Below are 20,686 nucleotides of genomic sequence, written 5' to 3'. Positions count from 1 at the left end.
CTGCATATCTGAGGGTGTTGATATTTCTCCCGGCAATCTTGATTCCAGCTTGGGATACATTGCCCAGTATTTCGCATGATGTGCTCTGCATAGCAGTTAAATAAGCAGGGTGACAATACACAGCCTTGTCGTACTCTTTTTTCCAGTTTTGAACCATTCATTTTTTCCATGTAAGGTTCTAAGTGTTGCTTTTTGACTTGTATACATGTTTCTTACGAAGACAGGTAAGGTGGTCTGGTGTTCCCATCTTTTTAAAATTTTCCACAGATTGCTGTGATCCAGTCAGTCAAAGGCTTTTGCAGTATCAGTGAAGCAGAAATAGATGTTTTTCTGAAATTCCTAGCTTTTTTCTCTATGATCCAACAAATGCTGACATTTTGATCCCTAGTTCCTGTGCCTTTTCTAAACCCAGCTTATACATCTGTAAGTTTTTGGTTCACGCACTGCTGAAGCCTGGCGTGAAGCGTTTTGAGCATTGCCTTGCCAGCATGTGAAGTGAGCACAATGTACAGCAGCTTGAACACTCTGGTGTCGCCCCTCTCTGGGACTGGGATGAACACTGACCTTTCCCAGTCCTGTGGCCACTCTGAGTCCCCCCAGCCGGCTGGCGTGGAGGGCAGCACTTCCAGAGCATTGTCTTTCAGGACTTGAGACCCTCAGCTGGAGCTCCCTCACCTTCACCAGGTTTGTGCATAGTGATGCTGCCTAAGGCCCCGTTGGCTTCATACTCCAGGGCGTCTGGCTCTAGGTGAGTGACCACGCCTTCGTGGTTATCCGGATCGTTGACCTTTTCTGTATAGCTCTTCTGTGTATTCTTGCCGCCTTTTCTTAATCTGTTCGGCTTCCATGAGGTCCTTATCATTTCTGCCCTTTACTGTACCCTCTTCGCATGAAATAGTTCCTTTGTATCTCCAGTTTTTTGAAGAGATCTCTGGTCTCTCCCAATCTGTTTTTTCCTCTCTTTCTTGGCATTGTTCAATTAAGAAGACTTTCTTATCTCTCCTTGATATTCTCTGGAACTCTGAATTCAATTGGGTATATCTTTCCCTTTCTCCTGAGAGGGTAACAGGCAGGAAGGCCAGGGGTTTCCAAATGGAGGAAATAGGCTGCAAGTGTCAGACATTGTTTTATCTCTCAAACAGCAGGAGGAAACAAACTAGTGAGATATATATATATATTTTTTTTTCCCCCCTTTGTGCAAATTTAAAAAGAGGTTTCTCTTAAAATACTGTGTTGCCATAATGACATCTGGTTCCACCTGAACTTAACTTTTCTCAAACCTCGAGTTAACCAGTGCATTTTTCTTAGGGAAATATTTGTCTTAAGCTATGTTAATGTACTGTGCATTTACCCCAAACTCTGTCTTCAAGTTGGTTCCGCCTAATGGCTCAGAACCCACTTGACAAACCAGTATGTTATACTCAGACACTGTTCCCCTAATCTGTGTAAACAAAACTGTTTTGTATGGTGATCTGCCCTTCTACAAGATTCAAGTCAATTGTTTTATGGCCCGGGATGAATCCTCTGGTGCTGAGATTATCCCAAAATACATCTTATGGATGAGGGGCCTGGTGCCATTCTCTGAGTTTTAAGACATTCCTTTCTTTCATTAACAGACTGCTCAGTTCAGTTCCGGAGAAGGCAATGGCACCCCACTCCAGTACTCTTGCCTGGAAAACCCCATGGACAGAGGAGCCTGGTGGGCTGCAGTCCATGGGGTTGTGAAGAGTCGGACACGACTGAGCAACTTCACTTTCACTTTTCACTTTTATGCATTGGAGAAGGAAATGGCACCCCACTCCAGTGTTCTTGCCTGGAGAATCCCAGGGATGGTGGAACCTGGTGGGCTGCTGTTTATGGGGTCGCACAGAGCCAGACACGACTGAAGTGACTTAGCAGCAGCAGCAGTTCAGTTCAGTTAGTTCACTCAGTCATGTCCGACTTAGTGGGGGGGGTACTCTTTCTGCCCCCTTCTGATGTATATGTCAGAAGCTTTCTCTGTCTCCTTTATACTTTAATAACACTTTATTACACGAAAGCTCTGAGCACTCAAACCTCGTCCCTGGCTGGAAGCCAAGAGTCCTGGCGTGTGTCGTGGCTCAGCCACAACCTTCCACTCCTTGCCTTCCACTTCTGTTGTTTTTGGCTCAGTGGGTAAAGAAGCCCTGCAGCACAGAGGACACGGCCTGAGTGGGTGTGATCTCTGCGTCCAGAAACAGAGCCTTGCTTGGCCGAGGAGCACCCTCCCTCTCCCTTCCAGGGGTGCTCCTCGCCTCAGGCTGGGCCCGCTGGCGCTGGCTCGGGTGTGGTTTCTCTGCGCTGCCGGTTCACGTGAAGGGGATTCCGTGGTCTCTGCGCTTTGTGGCTCTGACTGCTTCTGCTCACAGAAGCACCAGGCCCACTCGGAGCTGCGTGCTGCTGTAGCGCGTTCACCATCATCGTTGCGTATGTGTGTCACATTCGTGAAGAGGCCACAGTGGACGTGTCCTGTCGACTGTCGGCTGGCGATGGATCCTTTGCAGTTTTTTATTGTGGGGGAGAATACTGTGACTATTTCTGGGCGTGTCTTTTGTGCACACCTCTGTTGCAAGTGTCCCCAGGAGCAGTGCTGCTGGGCGTGCTCTCATCCTCCCTGAAGTTGCTGCAGGCAGCGCTCCAGAGTGGTGGTGCCGGGCTGAAGCACTTCTGAGAGCGGCAGTTGCTCCCTGTCTTTGTGCCCTCGGTCTTTCTTTTCAGTCACCTTGGTGGCCAGTGCTCGTGTTCCTTGGGGTCTTAATCTGCACTACCATGGTGACTGATGCAGTGAGCCCCTTTCACAGGGGTTAGCATCTGGATACTCAGGTTGTGTATTGCCTGCCCAGAGACCGTGCCCGGTTTTCAATCAGGCTGGCTGTCGCTCTCTCGCTTGTTCACCCAGAAGCGTTCAACGTGTAGAAGCTCTGCTGCGTGCGGCACAGGCTCCCCTCCCCCAGCCCAGTGCTTGCTTCTCCCGGCTCTTAAAGGTGTCTGTTGACGAGTTCAGTTTGTTAGTGGTTTTCTTTATGGTTAATGGATTTTTTAAGAACTCTTTTCCTATAGATTTTATGTAGGTTTTTCCTATAGATGTCTTGTAGGTTATGTAGATGTTTTCCTGGATAATTTCCTAGAAGTTTCATTTTTTTTTTTTCTTTCCCCTATATGGTTTTTATCTCCTTTTCTTTCTCTGGCTCACAGTGGCTTCCATTGATGGTGGTGTGACTGCAGTCATCTCGAGGTGGAAAGAGCTGAGATGAGCTAGACCGGCCTGATGGTGAGGGTCTCTAGGCAGGAAATGACAGTGCAGAGATTGAGAGGCCTGGCCCTCTCGGATCTTAAATGGCAGGGCTGCTAGGGCATTTCTGGCCCAGGAAGCAGAGTTGGGGCCAGCCAGGGCAGGGGACTGCTGAGCGTGGAGCCCTGCTTTAAATGCCTGCTTTTGGCACTTCTCGTGGTGGAGGGAGTCACCAGGCTAGGCTGTAGATTGGAGCAGAGAACGTGGAACAGACCTTCTCAGAGTCAGCATCTCCGTGATGAGAAGCACAGCAGTGAGTGTACCGGGCAGACAGTGGACTGCAGTGTAAGGGAGAAGGGCCAGTTCTGCTCCGCAGGGGTCACTGTGGCAGGCCCTGAGGGTGCGTTGGGTGCCTCTCAGACTAGCAGCCAGCCATGCTTTTCAGGAAGCCCAGGTGGTGGTTGCTGAGCTGCATTCTTGTGACCGCAGTGGGTTGATACTGGCTGGGTCCAGTCAGGGGGCCTTTGGAGACAGCTCATCGCTGGTGGAGGGTGTGTGTGACCACCCTCCAGAGGAGCTGGATTTGAGCTCTTGAAACTGTTAAGTTCAGAGGACACTTCTCATTCTGTTGGCTTCCTGTAGTAAATGTCATTTAATACTCTGTGTGATTCTTGTAGATAAATTTTAAGATATTTGTCAATTCACTGTATCTTGGTTTTGGACAGCAGTCAGGTTTGAATCATGTTAGTCATTTGCAGTAAAAGTCTGGATAGATTTTTCAGATAAAAGCTAATTTGTTAATGCAGACCATTCATTTATAGGCTTATGCTTGCTGTGTATGGGTGTGTTTATTTTCTTGTAGGCATCTTCTGCACACTTTGAGAATTGTTTTTTTCATTTAATGAAAAGGTTTTGCTAATCTGAATGTGTGTGTGTGTTCCTAGCAGAAGAAGAAATTACTTGGAGAAGGAATGTATTTGTTTTTCCACTTAAATATAAAATGTCACATTTGTCTCATGAGTCACATGTCATTCACTGCTATGGGAAAAAATAAAATAAGAAATGGTCTAAGAGTAGCAGTGACATCACACAGACACTTTAATACATCAGAAGAATTTTTTGTTTTCTTTTAGAAAAGTTTGAAATATGTAGTTCTGAGTGGTTCTGACAGGTCATAGCTAAGTTGAGCTCCTTTAACACCACCATGTTTCACCTCTGGGATGGTCTTTCTCTCCAGCCCTTCCACTGGAAAAAGACACTGTCTACGTGTTCTGTGCCTAAAACCTCATAAGCTCTGGATGTGCGTGTGATTGGCATCCTGCCGCATATGGGTACACACAAGTTCTGGAGGGTCTCACGTGTATTCTTCCCTGGCGGCTCAGAGGTTACAGCGTCTGCCTGGAATGCAGAAAACCCGGGTTAGATCCCTGGGTCGGGAAGACCCCCTGGAGAAGGGAAAGGCACCCCCTCCAGGAGTCCTGCCTGGAGAATTCCAGCCAGGTGGGCTGCAGTCCCTGGGGTCTCAGAGTCGGACACGACCGAGCGACTTCACTTCCACTTTCACGTGTATTCTGAAACTTTATTCTTCCCTTTAAAAGTAAAAACTTCGGGCAGGAGGTGGGTTAACATACCGTATTTGGTGTCGTAGCACTTGGAAGGACGCCTCGGTTGGTATCAGATGTGGCCCCGGGTGGGAACCCTTTTGTGGCTGCCGTACTGGAGGAGAGGCTGCCGCGGAGGCCCGCACCCTGGACGGAGGGGTGGTCGAGGCTGGTGCACTCAGTGACCGTCCTGCTTTCCGTCTCTTTTCCAGCTGCTATTTAAACAAGGCTTTTCACATCTGGTCCCGGAGAGATAGATTCTCCCCGACTTTTGTGAACGACGTGCTCTCCCACACGGAACAAGAGCACTCTGCGCCTGCCTGGATGCTGCTTGCCAAGGTGGCTGGCGCGTCGCCCGTGCTGGACTACTCCACTGTCGTCAAGGCCTGGGAGAGGATGAGCAGGTCCGCACTCTTGTCACAGCTGCCACCAGACACGAGGGGGTCCTGCACACAGGGCTTGTGTCTTAAGGAAGTGGGCCCTCTCATAGCTGTTGGTGTACATGGGTCTTTTCTTTAAATTCTGGTGTAAAAACCAAGAGGGAAAATGGAATCACTGTTAAGCTTTGACTGTCCAAGTACAGGAAGTGCTGCTGCGTTCCCCAGCTTGGCTTGTGGGCCAGGCTCCCTCCTCCCTCCAGTGCTATGATCCGGGAGGAGGGTGCTGCGCCGGCGGCAGTGCGCCCCGGGGTTCTGCACTGACTCCTCCTCTGTCCTCTCCGCAGCCAGCAGAACCCCAGTGAAGACACCTTGGGGCACATCCTGTGTGTCATCCGGCATATCGCCAAGCATCTTCCTCAGAGCACCCGGGACATGGTGGCAGGTGAGTGTCTGCTGGAGAATCGTGGAAAGGCTTGCCTCTCACTTTATTTTGAGAGTTAAAAACCTGGAGGGAATTGGCTCTTTTTAGATGTTCTCAAGAAAAAGCTGAATGGATTCTGCTGGTCGACAATGTTGATCACCCCAGCTGTCGACACTTTACAAAGCCTGTGCCGGGCAACTGCAGAGACAGCAGCGGAGGAGCAGGTATGCCACAGGCTCGCGCGCGGCTGCCACGCGTCCACGTGGAGGCAGGGGGCTCTGCCCTGAGGCTGGGGCTTGCTCCTCGGCCAGCCTGGGAGGGCAGTTAGGTCTGCAAGGAAGCGCCCATCTGACCAGCAGTTGACATTCCCCAAGAAGACCTTGGCTGCTAAAGACACAGCACCTTTAGGAGGTCACCTCCTTGGTTCTGGGCACCACTGTCTTCTAGAAAGTGCATCCTGGGCACTTAAGTCACTTGGTCATGTCTGACTCTTTGCAACCTCATGGACTGCAGCACGCCGGGCTTCCCTGTCCTTCACCAACTCCTGGAGCTTGCTCAAACTCATGTCCATTGAGTCAATGATGCCATCCAACCATTGATCTGCTGTGGTCCCCTCTCCCACCTTCAGTCTTTCCCAGCATCAGGGTCTTTTCAGATGAGTCAGCTCTTCATATCAGGTGGCCAAAGTATTGGAGTTTCAACTTCAGCATCAGTCCTTCCAATGAATATTCAGGGTTAATTTCCTTTAGGATAGACTGGTTTGATCTCCTTGCAGTCCAAGGGATTCTCAAGAGTCTTCTCCAACATCACAGTTCAAAAGCATCAATTCTTTGGCTCTCAGCTTTCTTTATGGTCCAACTCTCACATCCCTACATGACCACTGGAAAAACCAGAGCTTTGACTAGGTGGACCATTGTGGGCAAAGTAATGTCTCTGCTCTTTAGTATGCTGTCTATGTTTGTCATAGCTTTTCTTCCAAGGAGCAAGCATCTTTTAATTTTATCACTGCAGTCACCATTCGCAGTGATTTTGGAGCTCAGGAAAATAAAGTCAGTTACTGTTGCCACTGTTTCCCTGTCTGTTTGCCATGAAGTGATGGGACCAGATGCCATGATCTTTGTTTTCACTCTTTTCTTTCACCTTCATCACCTTCTGCCATAAGGGTGGTGTCATCTGCATATCGGAGGTTATTGATATTTCTCCTGGCAATCTTGATTCCAGCTTGTGCTTCATCCAGCCCAGCATTTCGCATGATGTCCCTGCATATAAATTAAATAAGCTGGGTGGCAATACACAGCCTTGGCGATATACTCCTTTACCAATTTGGAACCAGTCTTTTGTTCCATGTCCAGTTCTAACTGTTGCCTCTTGACCTGTATACAGGTTTCTCAGGAGACAGGTTAGGTAGTCTGGTAGCCCCATCTCTTTAAGAGTTTTCCACAGTTTGTTGTGATCTGCACAGTCAGAGGCTTTAGCATTGTCAATAAAGCATGAGTGAGTGGAGTCGCTCAGCCGTGCCCGAGTCACTCAGCCATGCCCGGCTCTCTGCGACCCCGTGGACGGCAGTCTGCTGGTCTGCTCTGTCCATGGGATTCTCCGGGCAAGAGCACTGGAGTGGGCTGCCATTTCCTTATCCAGTAAGCATGAGTAGATGTTTTTTTTGGAATTCTCTTGCTTTTTCTATGATTCAAGAGATGTTGACAATTTTATCTCCAGCTTGAACATCTGGACATTCTTGGTTCACATACTGTTGAAGCCTAGCTTGGAGAATTTTGAGCATTACTTTGCCACTGTGTGTGCTGAGTGCAATTGTGCAATAGTTGGAACATTATTTAGCCTTGCCTTTCTTGGGGATTGGAATGAAAGCTGACCTTTTCCAGTCCTGTGGCCACTGCTGAGTTTTCCAAATTTGCTGGCATAGTGAGTACAGCACTTTCACAGCATCATCTTTCAGAATTTGAATAGCTCAGCCCGAATTCCATCATCTCCACCAGCTTTGTTTGTAGTGATGCTTCCTCAGGCCCACTTGACTTTGCATTCCAGGATGTCTGACTCTGGGTCAGTGATGATACCATCACCGTCATTTCAGTCATTAGGATCTTTTTTGTACAGTTCTGTGTGTTCTTCTAGGAAGCATGCCTGCTGGGCCCTTGGTCCCAAGATGGAATCTGCACGGTTGTCTTCTCATCCTCTTAGGCTGGGTGCTCACAGTAGCCTTGTGGCCCCTCCTGCCTCAATTCCTCCCTCCCTCCCAGGGTGTGTAAGTGCTCTCCTCCTGGTCGGGGCTCCCCCCAGGCCAGAAGGTTTTGCTAGGTCTTTGTGCTATTTCCCCCTAATGTCTCTGGTACCAGCGCCTCCTGCTGACACGCCCTCGGGAAGCTCCCTCACAGACCAGCGTTCTGTGGGAGACGGGGGATTAGTTTAACTTCTGAGTGCTCTCCATTTCAGTATCTCTAACGATGGGTCATCTTATTACCATGTATTCAGTTTTTGTCTGAAGTATACTTCTGAGAGTGAAGAGAGCGTTAGTTGCTCAGTCATGTCCGGCACTCTGCAGTCCTGTGGACTGTAGCCCGCCAGGCTCCTCTGTCCATGGAAGTCTCTGGGGAAGAATACTGGAGTGGGCAGCCATTCCCTCTCCAGGGGACCTTCCTAACCCAGGGACCGTACCCGGGTCTCCCACTTTTTAGGTAGATTCTCTACCGTCTGAGCCACCAGGTATGCCTGGATTACACTTCCAAACAGTGCTAATCATGATGAAGCAGTGTAGGACTGGGGGCTATTAATAATGATTTTAGAAGTCAAAAATTAGATAATTGCCGAAATATTGAGTTGGCTAGAAAGTTTTCTCTTGTTTTTATGTAACATCTTATGGAAAAACCCAAACGAACTTTATGGCCAACCAATATATTTACATTTCCTAGAATAAAAACATTATTGCTTCATCTGAGCCACCTGCCACCTTCCTAGGCTTCCTTTTCTTGTATAAGTTCCTTTTAAAATGTCCTTCCCTCATAAGTTAACAGGTATAGTAAAACAGCATAGTGTAACTTTTTTGCTTAGGGTATGAACAGGTTGAAATTCACTTAATTTTAAAAATGCCCAGCTCTTTCTGTGTCTGGGATTTTCCTTACTAAACTTTTTGACACTTCTTGGTGGAAGGGATACTTCTTTTATTTGATTTTCTAACCATTTATCTCTGATCCAAGAAAGTGTGTGAAAACCTTTTAAATAAGGAACATTCCCTAAGTAGGGAGCACATGTGAATAGCAGAAAACAGGTAAAAACAAAATGAAAAGCTGATAATGAGGAAGAGTGCCAGAGGGAAGGTGGGGGGTTTGTGGCCAGGCCGAGGGTGCCATCCTGCTGGTGTCTGAGGCGCGTTGCTTGTTGGTGCGGAGCCAGGCCTGTGGCTCGGACCCCAGGTCCCCAGCCCTGGCTGGAGGAGGGTCTGCACTGGGGGGAGCCGGGCCGAGAGGACGCACTCTCTGCCCGCCACGGGCCCCGGTGCTCAGAACAGTAAGCTGGGTCCTTGTTCGTCTGTGGGGAAGACTGAGTTCTCTTCTCATGTAGAAACGAGACTGGAAGAGTGTGGAGCTCACTGCTGTGTCAGGAGAAGGCAGGGTTTTGGCTCTGCCCCCACAGCGTGGTGGACAGGGAGCTGAGGCCCAATGTGTCCCAGAAGCTGGGGGTGATCTCCATCCAGGCGACCAGAGACATACCTCTGTCTCTTCTTTTTCTATAAATGAACATTCTGTGTTTTACAGAGAAAAACAGGTGCCAAAGACACGACCACCGAGCCACAGGCTGAGACGTGGGCGTGGCTGCTCTGCCAGTGGCCCTGAGCTGACGGCGCTGTGGAGCCACACAGTCAGCAGTGGGTGCTGTGAGTGGCGCCGGGGTCTGCAGCAGAGGTGCAGTCTTGCTGTCTGCACCGGTTGGGTCTGAGACCAGTGCCCCACCCTTTGTCTCAGGACAGCCTTCAGAGCAGGGTGGGTGAGACCAGGTGAGCGTCAGCGAGGGGTCAGAGCAGGCTAGCCGGGGCGGCTGAGGGGCCTGGCATGAGCAGCTGGAGGAGGAAGTACGTGAGAGGAAGAAGCGTGGGGCAGCAGTCGGCCTAGAGACCCAGATAATCAGAGTGACTCAGGGTCACTTAGGACCGGTTTGGACCAGTAGGTGGGAATTGCAAGGAGACAGATCTTGGGCAACTGAAGAAAAAGCGTTCTGAGGTCTGCCTAGACCAGACAGACTCGCCTCTGGACACAGCTCTAGTCAGCGGGGATGCTCAGGGCAGAGCTGGAGGCAGGACGGGAGCGCCTGTGGGGACAGAGCCCAAGGTGGGCAGGCAGGCGGGCTGACCGGCAGCTCACCCAGCCTCTGAAGTCTTCCTCTCACTAGCAGCCGGGGGCCTGGGGACCCAGACGACCGGGACACAGCACGTTCGTTCCAGAAGGTCCAGGTTGTGCTATTGATCTGTAAAGCTCAGCAGGGGTGTGCACACATTTTAGGCCAGGTCAGCCGCAGAAGTCTGGGTTGTGATGGTGGTTTGCCAGCAGTTTGGCAAACTTTGAGTACCGCCTTGTGGTTGAGCTGGGGGGCGCTACCTGGGGTGATGGTCAGACTGCCCATTCCTGAGGCCCCTGCCGCACAGTGGGGGAGACCCACATGTAACAGGTAATTCTGTGGTAGAGTAAGTCCTGAGACAGAAGTGAATATCCTTCTGATTTTTATTGTTAGTGTATAGGAGTGCAAGGGATTTGCATGTTAATTTTGTATTCTGCGACTTTACTGTGTTCATTGATGAGCGCTAGTAATTTTGTGGTGGCATCTTTAGGGTTTTTTACGTAAAGAATCATGTCATCTGTAAAGTTTTTACTTTTCCAATCAGGATTCCTTCTATTTATTTATTTTTTCTCTGACTGCTGTGGCTAGGACTTTCAAAAGTATGCTGAATAATAGTGGCAGAGTGGGCACCCTTGTCTTGTTCCTGATTCTAGATGAAATGCTTTTTTTCCCTTCATTGAGAATAGTATTTTCTGTGGGTTTATCATATCTGTCCTTTATTATATTGATGTATGTTCCATCTGTGCTTACTTTTGGGCTTCCCTTGTAGCTCAGTTGGTAAAGAATCTGCCTGCAAATGCAGGAGACCCGGGTTTGATTCCTGAGTTGGGAAGATCCCCTGGAGAAGGAAACGGCAACCCATTCCAGTATTCTGGCCTGGAGAACCCCATGGACAGAGTAGCCTGGTGGGCTACAGTCCATGGGATCTCAAGAGTCAGACACAACTGAGCCACCACCGCCATGCCTACTTTCTGGAGAGTTTTTATCATAAATGGGTGGTGAGTTTTGTCAGCAGCTTTCTCCCAATCCGTTGAGATGATCATTTGGTTTTTATATTTAAATCTGTTAATATCATGTGTCACATTGATTGTTTGCATGTATTGAAGAATCCTTGCGTCCCTGGGATAAAGTCCACTTGATCATGATATATGACCCTTTTAAAGTTTTGTTGGATTCTCTTAGCTAGAATTTTGTTGAGGATTTTTGCATCTATGTTCATTAGTGATACTGGCCTCTAACTTTGTTTTTTTGTGGTATCTTTGTCTGGTTTTGATATCATAGAGTGAGTTTGGGAGTTTTCTGTCCTCCGCAATTTTCTGGAAGAGTTTGAGCAGGATAGGTGCTGGCTCGTCTCTAAACTTTTGGTAGAATTCACCTGTGATGCCGTCTGGTCCTGGTCTTTTATTTATTGGAAGATTTTTTTATTACAGTTTTGATTTCCATGTTTGTGATTGGTCTGTTCATCTTTTCTGTTAAGGCTGTACTTTCTGAGAGTCTGCCCGCCTCTTTCAGATTCTCCATTTGATTAGCGTGTAGCTGCTCATGGGAGTCTCTCACGACCTGTATTTCTCTGTCGTCTGTTGTAACTTTGTCATCCCTAATTTTATTCATTCGCGTCTTCTCTCTTTTTTTCTCGATGAGCCTTGCTCTTTGTCAATGTTGTTTATCTTCTCAAAGCACCAGCTTTTAGTTTTATTGATCTTTGCTACAGTCTCCTTCATGTCTTTTCCATTTCTTTCTGCTCTGATCTTCATGATGTCTTTCTTCTACTAACTTCAGGGGGGGTTTGGTTCTCTTTCTAGTTGCTGTAGGTGTAAGGTTAGGTTACGTGTTTGATTTTTCTCTTGCTTCTTGGGGTGGGCTTGTGCAGCTATAAACTGCCTTCCCACCTGTGCTTTTGCTGCCTCCCACAGGTTTGAATCATCGTGTTTTCATGTCATTTGTTTCTAAGCATATTTTGATTTCCTTTTTGATTATTTTAGTGATCTGTTGGTTATTTAGAAGCATACTGTTTAACCTCCATGTGTTTGTATTTTTTATAGTTTTCCCCTCTGTAATTGATTTCTAATCTCAGAGCATTGTCAGGAAACATGCTTGAAATGATTTCACTTTTTAAAAATTTACCAATGTTTGATTTATGGCCCAGGATGTGATCTGTCCTGGAGAATGTTCTGTGTGCACTTGAGAAAAAAAGTAAAATCTAGGAAGATGGTACTGATAATCCTATTTACAGGGCGGCAAAGGAGACGCAGGCGTGTGGACACTGAGAAAGGGAGGGGGTGGAGGGCTTGAGAGTGCAGCGCTGGAGCGTGGAGGTTGCCGTGTGTAAAATAGACAGCTGAGGGGAGTTGCTCCGTGGTGCAGAGAACCCAGAGCTGGTGCTTATGGGCACCTGGAGGGCTGGGATGGGAAGGGAGGTGCGCGGGAGGTCTAAGAGGGAGGGGCCGTGCGTGCGCCTGTGGCCGGTCCATGCTGGTCCGTGGCACAGCCCATCGAAGTGCCGTAAAGTAAGTGTCCTCCAAGTAGAAGCGGACGAAAGGTGTGACAGACAGCGACTGTCTGGCAGCGTGGTGGCCTGTCATGGTGTGGAGCCGCTCGGCTCGGCCTGGGTGTTGAGTGGCATCCAGGTCATAGGGAGCAGCGGAGACCCTCTGCAGCCCGTTGGGTGTGGTGAGGTGCATGGGCTGGAGATGGGACCCCTGGAAGTCACTTTGACTAACAAGAGACTCGGAAAACTTGTCTCTAATGAATACATTCCAGGAGGATAACAACTATTATTTTTAGTCTGTTTATTTAAAACACACTCTTCAGGACAGCAGTTAACTCACCATCTACATACGCCAGAAGAATCGCAATGTGCTTGTTACTGGAGGATCACTGCTGTCACAAATGTCTTAGAAACTGGGCCTCAAGACCTTCCTGAGTAGATGTCTGTCCCTCTTATAGAGCCAATGTGGAAAGAAAGACTTAACATATACGGAAGACTTTTATGTGTAGAGTGTGTATACGTATATACAAAGTGTAGCACGTGGAGTGTATTAGAAAGAGCATACCTAAAGTGTTCTTTGTGAATCCCACTTGACCAGCTCATACGGCCAGGTCGCTAAAAGGAAGAGCAAAGATGCAAAAACATGATGGCTGGGATTTTCGTGGCTTCCAGCTTAGGCATAGCATTTCTTCTGTGCAAGCTGTATGCCACAGGCAGTCTGCTGGATGCACGGCGCCCCTCAGAGGTGACCTTTGACTTGCCACAGGAGTTACTGGCGCAGGCGTCGGGTGATGTGCTCGCCACCTGTGTGAGGCACCTTTCCGACATCATCCTGAAGGAGGACGGGCCGGGCCGGATGAGAGAAGACCTGATGGTAGGTGGCTGCCGTCTCACCGTCCTCCCCCTCCCGTGCTGGCAGGGCTGGGGATGCCTTTGTGGTGTGTGTTTCCAACACTGTGAACAGAAGAAGGATGTTCCTAGCCTGATGCTCACTCTTCTTTTCTAGAATTTTTTACTGCTGACCTATTCATTTCTTCTCGCTTACTACCTGGGGGAAATGATGGCAAATGCTTCTCCCAGCTGGGTCCTGTGAGATTCCTGATCCAGTAGGGAGAATACAGTGTGTGTTGTGAGCTCAGAAGTAACAAGTGAGAAGAGAGTAACGTGAGTGTACTCTTGCTTCTTTGGGCTTGAGTGTGATGTTTTGTAAAAGTATCTACTGTGTCTGCTGAGTGGTTTGAACATCAGGCTATAGAACAGTTCCCAGGTCACATGTGAAACAAGAAGAGATGTTTGAAAGCTGGAGAAATTCCTGTGCCTCGGGAGCAGTGAGATTGTGTGACATGCTCCTGCCTTAGAAATTGTGTCTTGAAGAGGTGCCTTTGAGTCTTTGCACACAGGGCCTGTTTTCTCATCCAAATGGCTGGCTGTCAGCAAAACATTGGTGATTCTGATTCTGGCATCTGACACCATCCAGTAAGGGCCGTTTAGGCTAGGCTCTCACTTAGCTGAAACTGGCCATTTTCCTCATCTGTTTGTTCAGTTTCTATTCCACCCTGTTCAGTTCAGCACTTGAAGCTGGGGGTTGATGGCTATGTTTGGATATTTTGGAGGAGAAGAACCTTTGTGCTGAGACATCAATACGCTCCCAGTTCAGTAATTAGAATTATTCTCATCAGTAGGAACCCTGGTGTTTTGGGTCAGAGGCCACAGTGTGTAGAGTGGCCTTGACCCACGGCTTCTCTGGAGAGTCTTTCTCTGTTGATGGGTCTGGGATTCCCTACCCAGTCTAAGGAAAACGTGTAATATGACCAGGGAGTTTTCCTTAGTAAGACTTTTTTTCCTGTTGAATATGTCACCAAAATCTACCCTTCAGTCAAAATATATGGAGAAGTTTCCCGTATATATATTGTTTGCTTCACTCTTATTTAAATATGATTCAAATATTCCATCTGTTCACTGAGATACAGTATGTTCGGGTCTCTCTAAGCACACACATCATTATTAGCTTTCTTACTCTAAAAAGTCTTTACTTAACGTTTTACTGTTCAGTTAATATCACTCTTGTATTTTTATGATTGAATAATTAAAACACTGTTGCTTAACTATTAAGCTGAACATCCTCAATAAAGACACAGTAATGGTGCCTTGAGGTTCTGATGAGTTTCGGGAGGAATCTTGCTAGTAAGCTAACCAGGAGGACAGTGTGAAAGTGCATTTAAAGTGCGTAGCAGGCTCTATGCCCCTCGTCCTGCACGACCCTTCTGAGGAGGCAGAGCGCCACCCCAGGGTGCAGGGCTGTGCGTTGGAGACGATGCAGGCAGCAAAGGATTCAGTCACGTAGACGCGTGGTGACAGCGTGGTAGCTCTGACAACATTCTCGGTTTTTACCAAACTTGTGTGTAGTTGGCAAACAGAGTCGTTGTCTACATTGACATGAAAGGAAGCCTGATGAAATTTAGAATTGCGACCTTCAACCTGGTGGGATTGGTAAGTGTGGGAGAAACGCAAGCGTGAGGCCCTGTGACCATAAAGATACCTGGAAGAGAAAGTCATCCAGGAAACACGGGTGGCATCTTGTGGGCGGCAGGCCTGTGAGTCAGCTGTTGGGTGTCCCCGTTCACTCGGGAGCACCGAGGTCACCCCGTTACTGCAGTGTCCCTGCCAGCGCCCCCTGACTTGCATGAGTAGTATCTGGAGGTAGATGATGCAGCTACTTGAGGCAGTGGCTGTGCTTTCCCAAGGGCTGTGTCTTGTCTTGGAGGAAAAAGACAGCCATTTAACTAGCGGGACAAAAGAGAACTCCGCTGACACAGCCTTCATCCCACTAGAGTTCGTTTTCCTCTGCCGTACTCTTACTGCAGAACCAATTCTCTTTGCAGGTGAAGTATGTTTTCACCTTAGGAGACGTCGCCCAGCTCTGTCCAGCCAGAGTGGACCAGAGGACCACCCTCCTGATCCTGTCTATCCTGGCCGCGTCTCCCAGCAGAGAGCCTCGTAAGGCCCTTGACGCGCCCCATGCTCGGTGCCCAGGGCTGCCCTCGCCCTGAGCTGTGCAGTAAGCCCCCCACCCCTTCCCTCCCCAGGGCCGGCCTCGCCCTGAGCAGTGCAGTAAGCTCCCCACCCCTTCCCTCCCTCCTGCAGGGCCCCAGGCACCCCCAGGCAGCAGTGTGGCCCCGGCCTCCCAGCCCCTCTCCCAGGTCCAGGGCATCGTCATGCCGTCGGTGGTCAGAGCGCATGCCGTCATCACCCTGGGTGAGTGGGGAGCACACACAGCTCCGGGTCTCCGGTAAGCCAGTGGTCTGTTCGTGGGGGCGCGGCCCTGCAGGGCCCTCACCGTCAGTGCACTGGGGTTCCCGTGGTGCTTTTACCCTCAGTCTGTCTATCAGATTTTTCAAAAATCTCAGAACTAAAGAAGAGCAAAGTGTTCTCCAGGCCAAAACAAAAAGGTGCAGACATAAAACTCAGCAACATCCTCTCCTCTCCCGACTGAACGAGAAGTGAAGGGAAGGGCACAGCCGTGTTTATCTAGCTCAGGTTTCAAGTTCATTACTGAATCTTTACTTATATTGATTATGTGTCTAATCAAAAACAAGAAGTATCATCAGTCACATTTTATTGGTCATTTTCCAGGTAAATCAGAAACTCCAAAATTCATATGTTGACCTTAGAAGAAGGCATTTGTACTGCCCTAGAGGAGTATCTCAGCGTGTCTGTCTCGTGTAACCTGGGGGTGGGGCGTATATGTAATTTGAGCGTCTTAATATTTAGTATGGGTCTGTCTGCCTTTGGCTTTGTTTGTGATTGTTGATGTGATGTTTTAACTGTAACTAAATAAAATCCCTGGCAAGATCTAGCTGGAGAACCTGTGAGGCAGAGAGAGAGAGTACAGTTGGGGTCTGTCTCTCTCGGGGACAGGAAAGCTGTGCTTACAGCACGAGGATCTTGCAAAGGAGAGCGTCCCCGTCCTGGTGCGGGAGCTGGAGGTGGGCATAGACGGGAACGTCCTCAACAACATCGTCATCGTCCTGTGTGACCTCTGCGTCCGCTACACGGCCCTGGTGGACAAGTACGTCCCTACCATCTGCACATGTCTGAAGGACCCGAACCCGTTCGTCCGGAAGCAGGCGCTGCTCCTGCTCACGGGCCTACTGCAGGTGTGCGGCGGGGCGGCCCCGCCAGCCGGCCCTGGGGCCAGGGTGGGGAGGGTGGGGGTGCGGGGTCTGAGCAGCGGAATAAGTGTGTGACCTCCTTCTCTCTGCAGGAGGACTTTGTGAGGTGGAAGGGCTGCCTGTTCTTCCGTTTCATCATCACAGTCGTGGACCCGAACCCAGAGGTCGCCAGGTAAGCCTCTTGCCTCGCACCAGGCAGCTGAGTGATTGGCCTAGTTTCTGGAAAGTTCTCTTTTAAATTGCTCTGGATTTGCGTCGTGTAGGATTTAGTGAGGTTTTGGCAGTTGCCAGATAATCAGTCAACTTTAAAAGTACTGAACTATACAACAAAGCTTTAGTTTTCATGTAAGTTGAAGAACAAAAGCACCGGGGCCCAGGTGGGCTTGGGAGAAGCCGAGCGCTGACCGCGCCTGCCGACACTGCCCGTCCCAGGCAGAGGCTGAGAGCAGGGCGAGCCCCTGCAGCGCCCGCTGCTGGGGCAGGAGCCGTGCCTACTGCACGAAGCACAGTCGACTTCTGGGCCAGTGACACAGACCTCAGAGTTTCCTCTAAGTGCAGAAACTAAGGAAGGCGCTCTAGGAGTTAAGACAAGGTTGCTCAGTGTGGGATGAGAGTGCACAGTTTATAGGGCTCCTTGGAAATGGGTATTTCCTGATTATTAGAAGGCAAGAGAGTTGCCTTGCCACTTGTTCATTCCTGTCCTTCTGGAATCTTATTAAAGATTTCCAGGGGTTGAGAATTTGCTAACTTCAGTTGTGTTACATGAATAATGCTGTTTAAAGCAAGTCTGTAGTGGGAAAACAGAGTGTTGAGTGCATGGCAGGAGCTCCCACCGTTGAAAAGCAGCCTTTACAAATTCATTAACTCTAAATAGCGTGTAATAATGGGTCCCTCTGGTTATAAGTGGGCTTCCCTGGTTGCTCAGACAGTAAAGTATCCACCTGAAATTCAGGAGGCCCAGTTTGATGCCTGGGTCAGGAAGATCCCCTGGAGAAGTGAATGGCTACTCACTCCAGTATTTTTGCCTGGAGGATCCCATGGACAGAGGAGCCTGGCGGGCTGCAGTCCATGGGGAAGAGCCAGACAGGACTGAGCAGCTAACGCCTTCACCTTTACTTGCTGTAAACACTGTCAACAGTGGCTCACTCTGGGGTCCGTGGGAGAATTCCTGTTTGGTCTCCTTTGCGTATGTCTCTGCAAGGAGGCGCGTATCCCTGACAAGCCGGGAGAAGGCTGGCGTGCTGATCAGCATGTCTAGAGACAGAGTCGGCGGCTGAGGCGCCCGTGCTTCCTTTCCCTCTGCGTAAGTGGGGAAGGGGTTCGGCCACTGCGCGGTATCCTCTCCCCTTCTCCGGCCAGGCCAGGCCCGGGCCCCATGTGCCGTGGGGGACCCAGGGGCAGAGAGGAGCTCAGCGCGTTGGCCCCTCCCGTGTGCGTCACAGCCTCGATGGCTGTGTGGAGCACGCAGTGACGAGGTCACAGGTCACAGGGATGCTAGAGAACAGGCAGGCGTCTCCCGGAGTGCTCTCATCGCCTGAGGGTTGCCCACTTTAGCCCTGCCTTCTGAGTCGGTTTGAACCACGGCAGAATGTGGAGCGTGATTTGAAGAGCTTTGAAAAGCTGATTTAAATCAACCTGATCATCTATTTTTAGGCCAAAGGTCAGGCCTATCTACTTCCTTATCCATGTTGATTTTTTCCATGTGTGTCTGCTAGGACAGATCTTCACAAGAGACTCTAGCGGCAGAGCCCTGTGAATTTACTTTTGGTCAAGGTGGATTTCCTGACGATTCCAGCATGAACAAAATTGTATGACTTTTTTTAAAATCAGTTTTTATTGGAGTATAGTTGGTTGACTGTAGAGCAGAGTGACTCAGTTGTCTCATACACGTGTCCACTCTTTTTGAGATTCTTTTCCCATATAGGCCATTAGAGAGGGTGAAGTGTATTCCCGGCACTAGGCAGCAGGCCCTTAGTTTATACATAGTAGTGTGTATATGCCAATCCCAGTTCAGTCCAGTCGCTCAGTCGTGTCCGACTCTTTGTGACCCCCATGGACTGCAGCACGCCAGGCCTCCCTGTCCATCACCAACTCCCGGAGTTCACTCAGACTCACGGCCATCGAGTTGGTGACGCCATCCAGCCATCTCGTCCTCTGTCGTCCCCTTCTCCTCCCACCTTCAGTCTTTCCCTGATCCAGCGTCAGTCCCAGCCTCCCAGTGCACCCCTGTGTATACACCCCAGTGCACCCCTGTGTATACCCCCCAGTGTACCCCTGCCCTCCTTCCCCCGGCAGCTGTGAATCTGTTTTTTCCGTCTGTAGCTCTTCTTTTTGTAAGTCAGCTCATTTGTACCTTTCTTCAGACTCCACCTGTGAGTGGTGTTCTGATGCTGGTCTTTCTGTCTGGCCTCCCTCACTGGGAATGATGATCTCCAGGTCCAACCATGTTGCTGCACACGGCATTATTTCCTTCTTTCCTGCTGAGTAGTATTCCATAGTATGTATGTTCCTCATTATCTTTGTCTGCCCCTCTGCTGATGGACGTTTAAGTTACTTCTGTGTCCTGGCTGTTGGGCTCAGCACTGCAGTGAACACTGAGGTGCGTGTGTCTCTTCAGATTGTGGTTTCCTTGCATGACATGTGGGATTGGTCCTAAAATATAAACCCCTAGTGTGGAGGCTACAAGCTGGTATGAGATGTACCCTGTCTGCCAGCTATGTGAGCCCTGCAGACAGCAGTCAGGAAGATGGCCAGGCAGCAGGTCGGCTGTCTTGGGGCAGGAGAGATGCTGCAGCCCGCAGGAAGGCAGGGCTGGAGGGGCTGCGGTGATGGGCCGGTGACGGAAAGGAAGGAAAGCAGAGGTGGCTCGATGTGGGGAAAGCGCGTCACTGAGGATCCAGAGGGCCCCGCTGCAGGACAGGTGAAGGGCCGAGGGGGTCAGAGAGCTGTCAGAACAGTGGGCGGTTTGTCCGACCTCCGCGGGGCTCCAGTGTTGTGACAGAGCCTGGGTCCCTGGAGTCGACGAAGCCGGGAGGACAGGAGGCTGTGTGGAACTGAAGGCGCTCTGCAGATTGTTGCAGGCTGGCCAGCCTCCTGGAGCACGCCCCACAGCCTGGGCAGCTGATGAGCGGGAGACACTGCCCCCTCCCTGCTTGGAGGTGGGAAGTCAGCGGTGGGCACCAGCACAGCAGTTTCCAGGGAGCCAGACCCACGCCGTCTACACGGCCCTGTGTCCTCATGAGGTGGGAGGGAGGGAGGGATTCCAGGACTTTGTTTATAAGATCCTCCCCGTTCGAGAGAGCCTGGCCTTCATGGGCCAGTCTCCTCCCAGACGTTCACCTCCCGATAGTACCCCCTGGGGGGCCCGGTTTCCAGTGCAGGAATTTGGGCAACACAGCCTGGTATGCCTGCCCTAGCAGTGATGTTGGGGCTTGGAATGGAGAGAATCAGGAAGCACTTGGCAAGCAGGTGAGGGTGACACAGATGCGTTCAGGAGTGTCCAGAGGGAGCCGGAACCTGGTAACTCTAGGGGAGGACAGGGGTTCTCCCCCGCAGCGGGCCCCCTCCCTTCCCCTGCGCCCTCCCAGCCACCTTCTGGCTTCAGATCACTTTTGTCAACACATTTTGTGTAGTTTTGATAACGTCTGTCCACCTGGTGGACACAGGCATCCTGGAGTCGGAGGTGGTCTCGTTTATGGGCATCCTTCCTGTCTGAGACGGCCTGAAGCCAAGGAGACACTCAGGGGACATTGGATGAGTCAGTGAGTGAAAATGATTGAGGCGGAGGGTGGGCCTCACTCCCTGGGTCCTTGAAGAACAGCCCACTTGCTGAGAAGAGGAGGGGCCGATGGGGAGCGATCAGCATGTTGTGTGAGCAGGACCACAGCGCACACGATAAGATGCAGGCAGCAGAGCAGACCTGGGACGCGCGCAGGTGACAGCGGGGAGCGCGGGGAGGCAGCCACAGGGCCAGCTCATGGCAGCGGTCAGCGCGGGCGGGGTCCACCCCCACCACGGTGGCGGTCAGAAC

The 20,686-nt window shown here is 50.2% G+C and overlaps 1 protein-coding gene across 4 annotated transcripts in view; it reads left to right on the top strand.

The window, feature by feature from the left end:
* The window catches only part of NCAPD3 (non-SMC condensin II complex subunit D3), a 59,142-nt gene that overhangs the window by 29,043 nt on the left and 9,413 nt on the right, over positions 1-20,686 (top strand). For all 4 annotated transcript variants that reach the window (XM_040257800.1, XM_040257799.1, XM_040257797.1 and 1 more), the window contains exons 17-24: positions 5,064-5,255; positions 5,576-5,673; positions 5,761-5,876; positions 13,251-13,358; positions 15,367-15,481; positions 15,629-15,739; positions 16,403-16,641; positions 16,749-16,828. In XM_040257800.1, coding sequence (XP_040113734.1) covers positions 5,064-5,255; positions 5,576-5,673; positions 5,761-5,876; positions 13,251-13,358; positions 15,367-15,481; positions 15,629-15,739; positions 16,403-16,641; positions 16,749-16,828 — 1,059 coding nt within the window. The remainder of the gene's footprint in view (positions 1-5,063; positions 5,256-5,575; positions 5,674-5,760; positions 5,877-13,250; positions 13,359-15,366; positions 15,482-15,628; positions 15,740-16,402; positions 16,642-16,748; positions 16,829-20,686) is intronic.

This window comes from Oryx dammah, unplaced genomic scaffold, assembly GCF_014754425.2.
Source record: "Oryx dammah isolate SB20612 unplaced genomic scaffold, SCBI_Odam_1.1 HiC_scaffold_17, whole genome shotgun sequence".
Lineage (NCBI taxonomy): Eukaryota > Metazoa > Chordata > Mammalia > Artiodactyla > Bovidae > Oryx > Oryx dammah.
The sequence above is the reverse complement of the archived record's forward strand: the minus strand, read 5'-3'. Positions and strand labels throughout refer to the sequence as shown.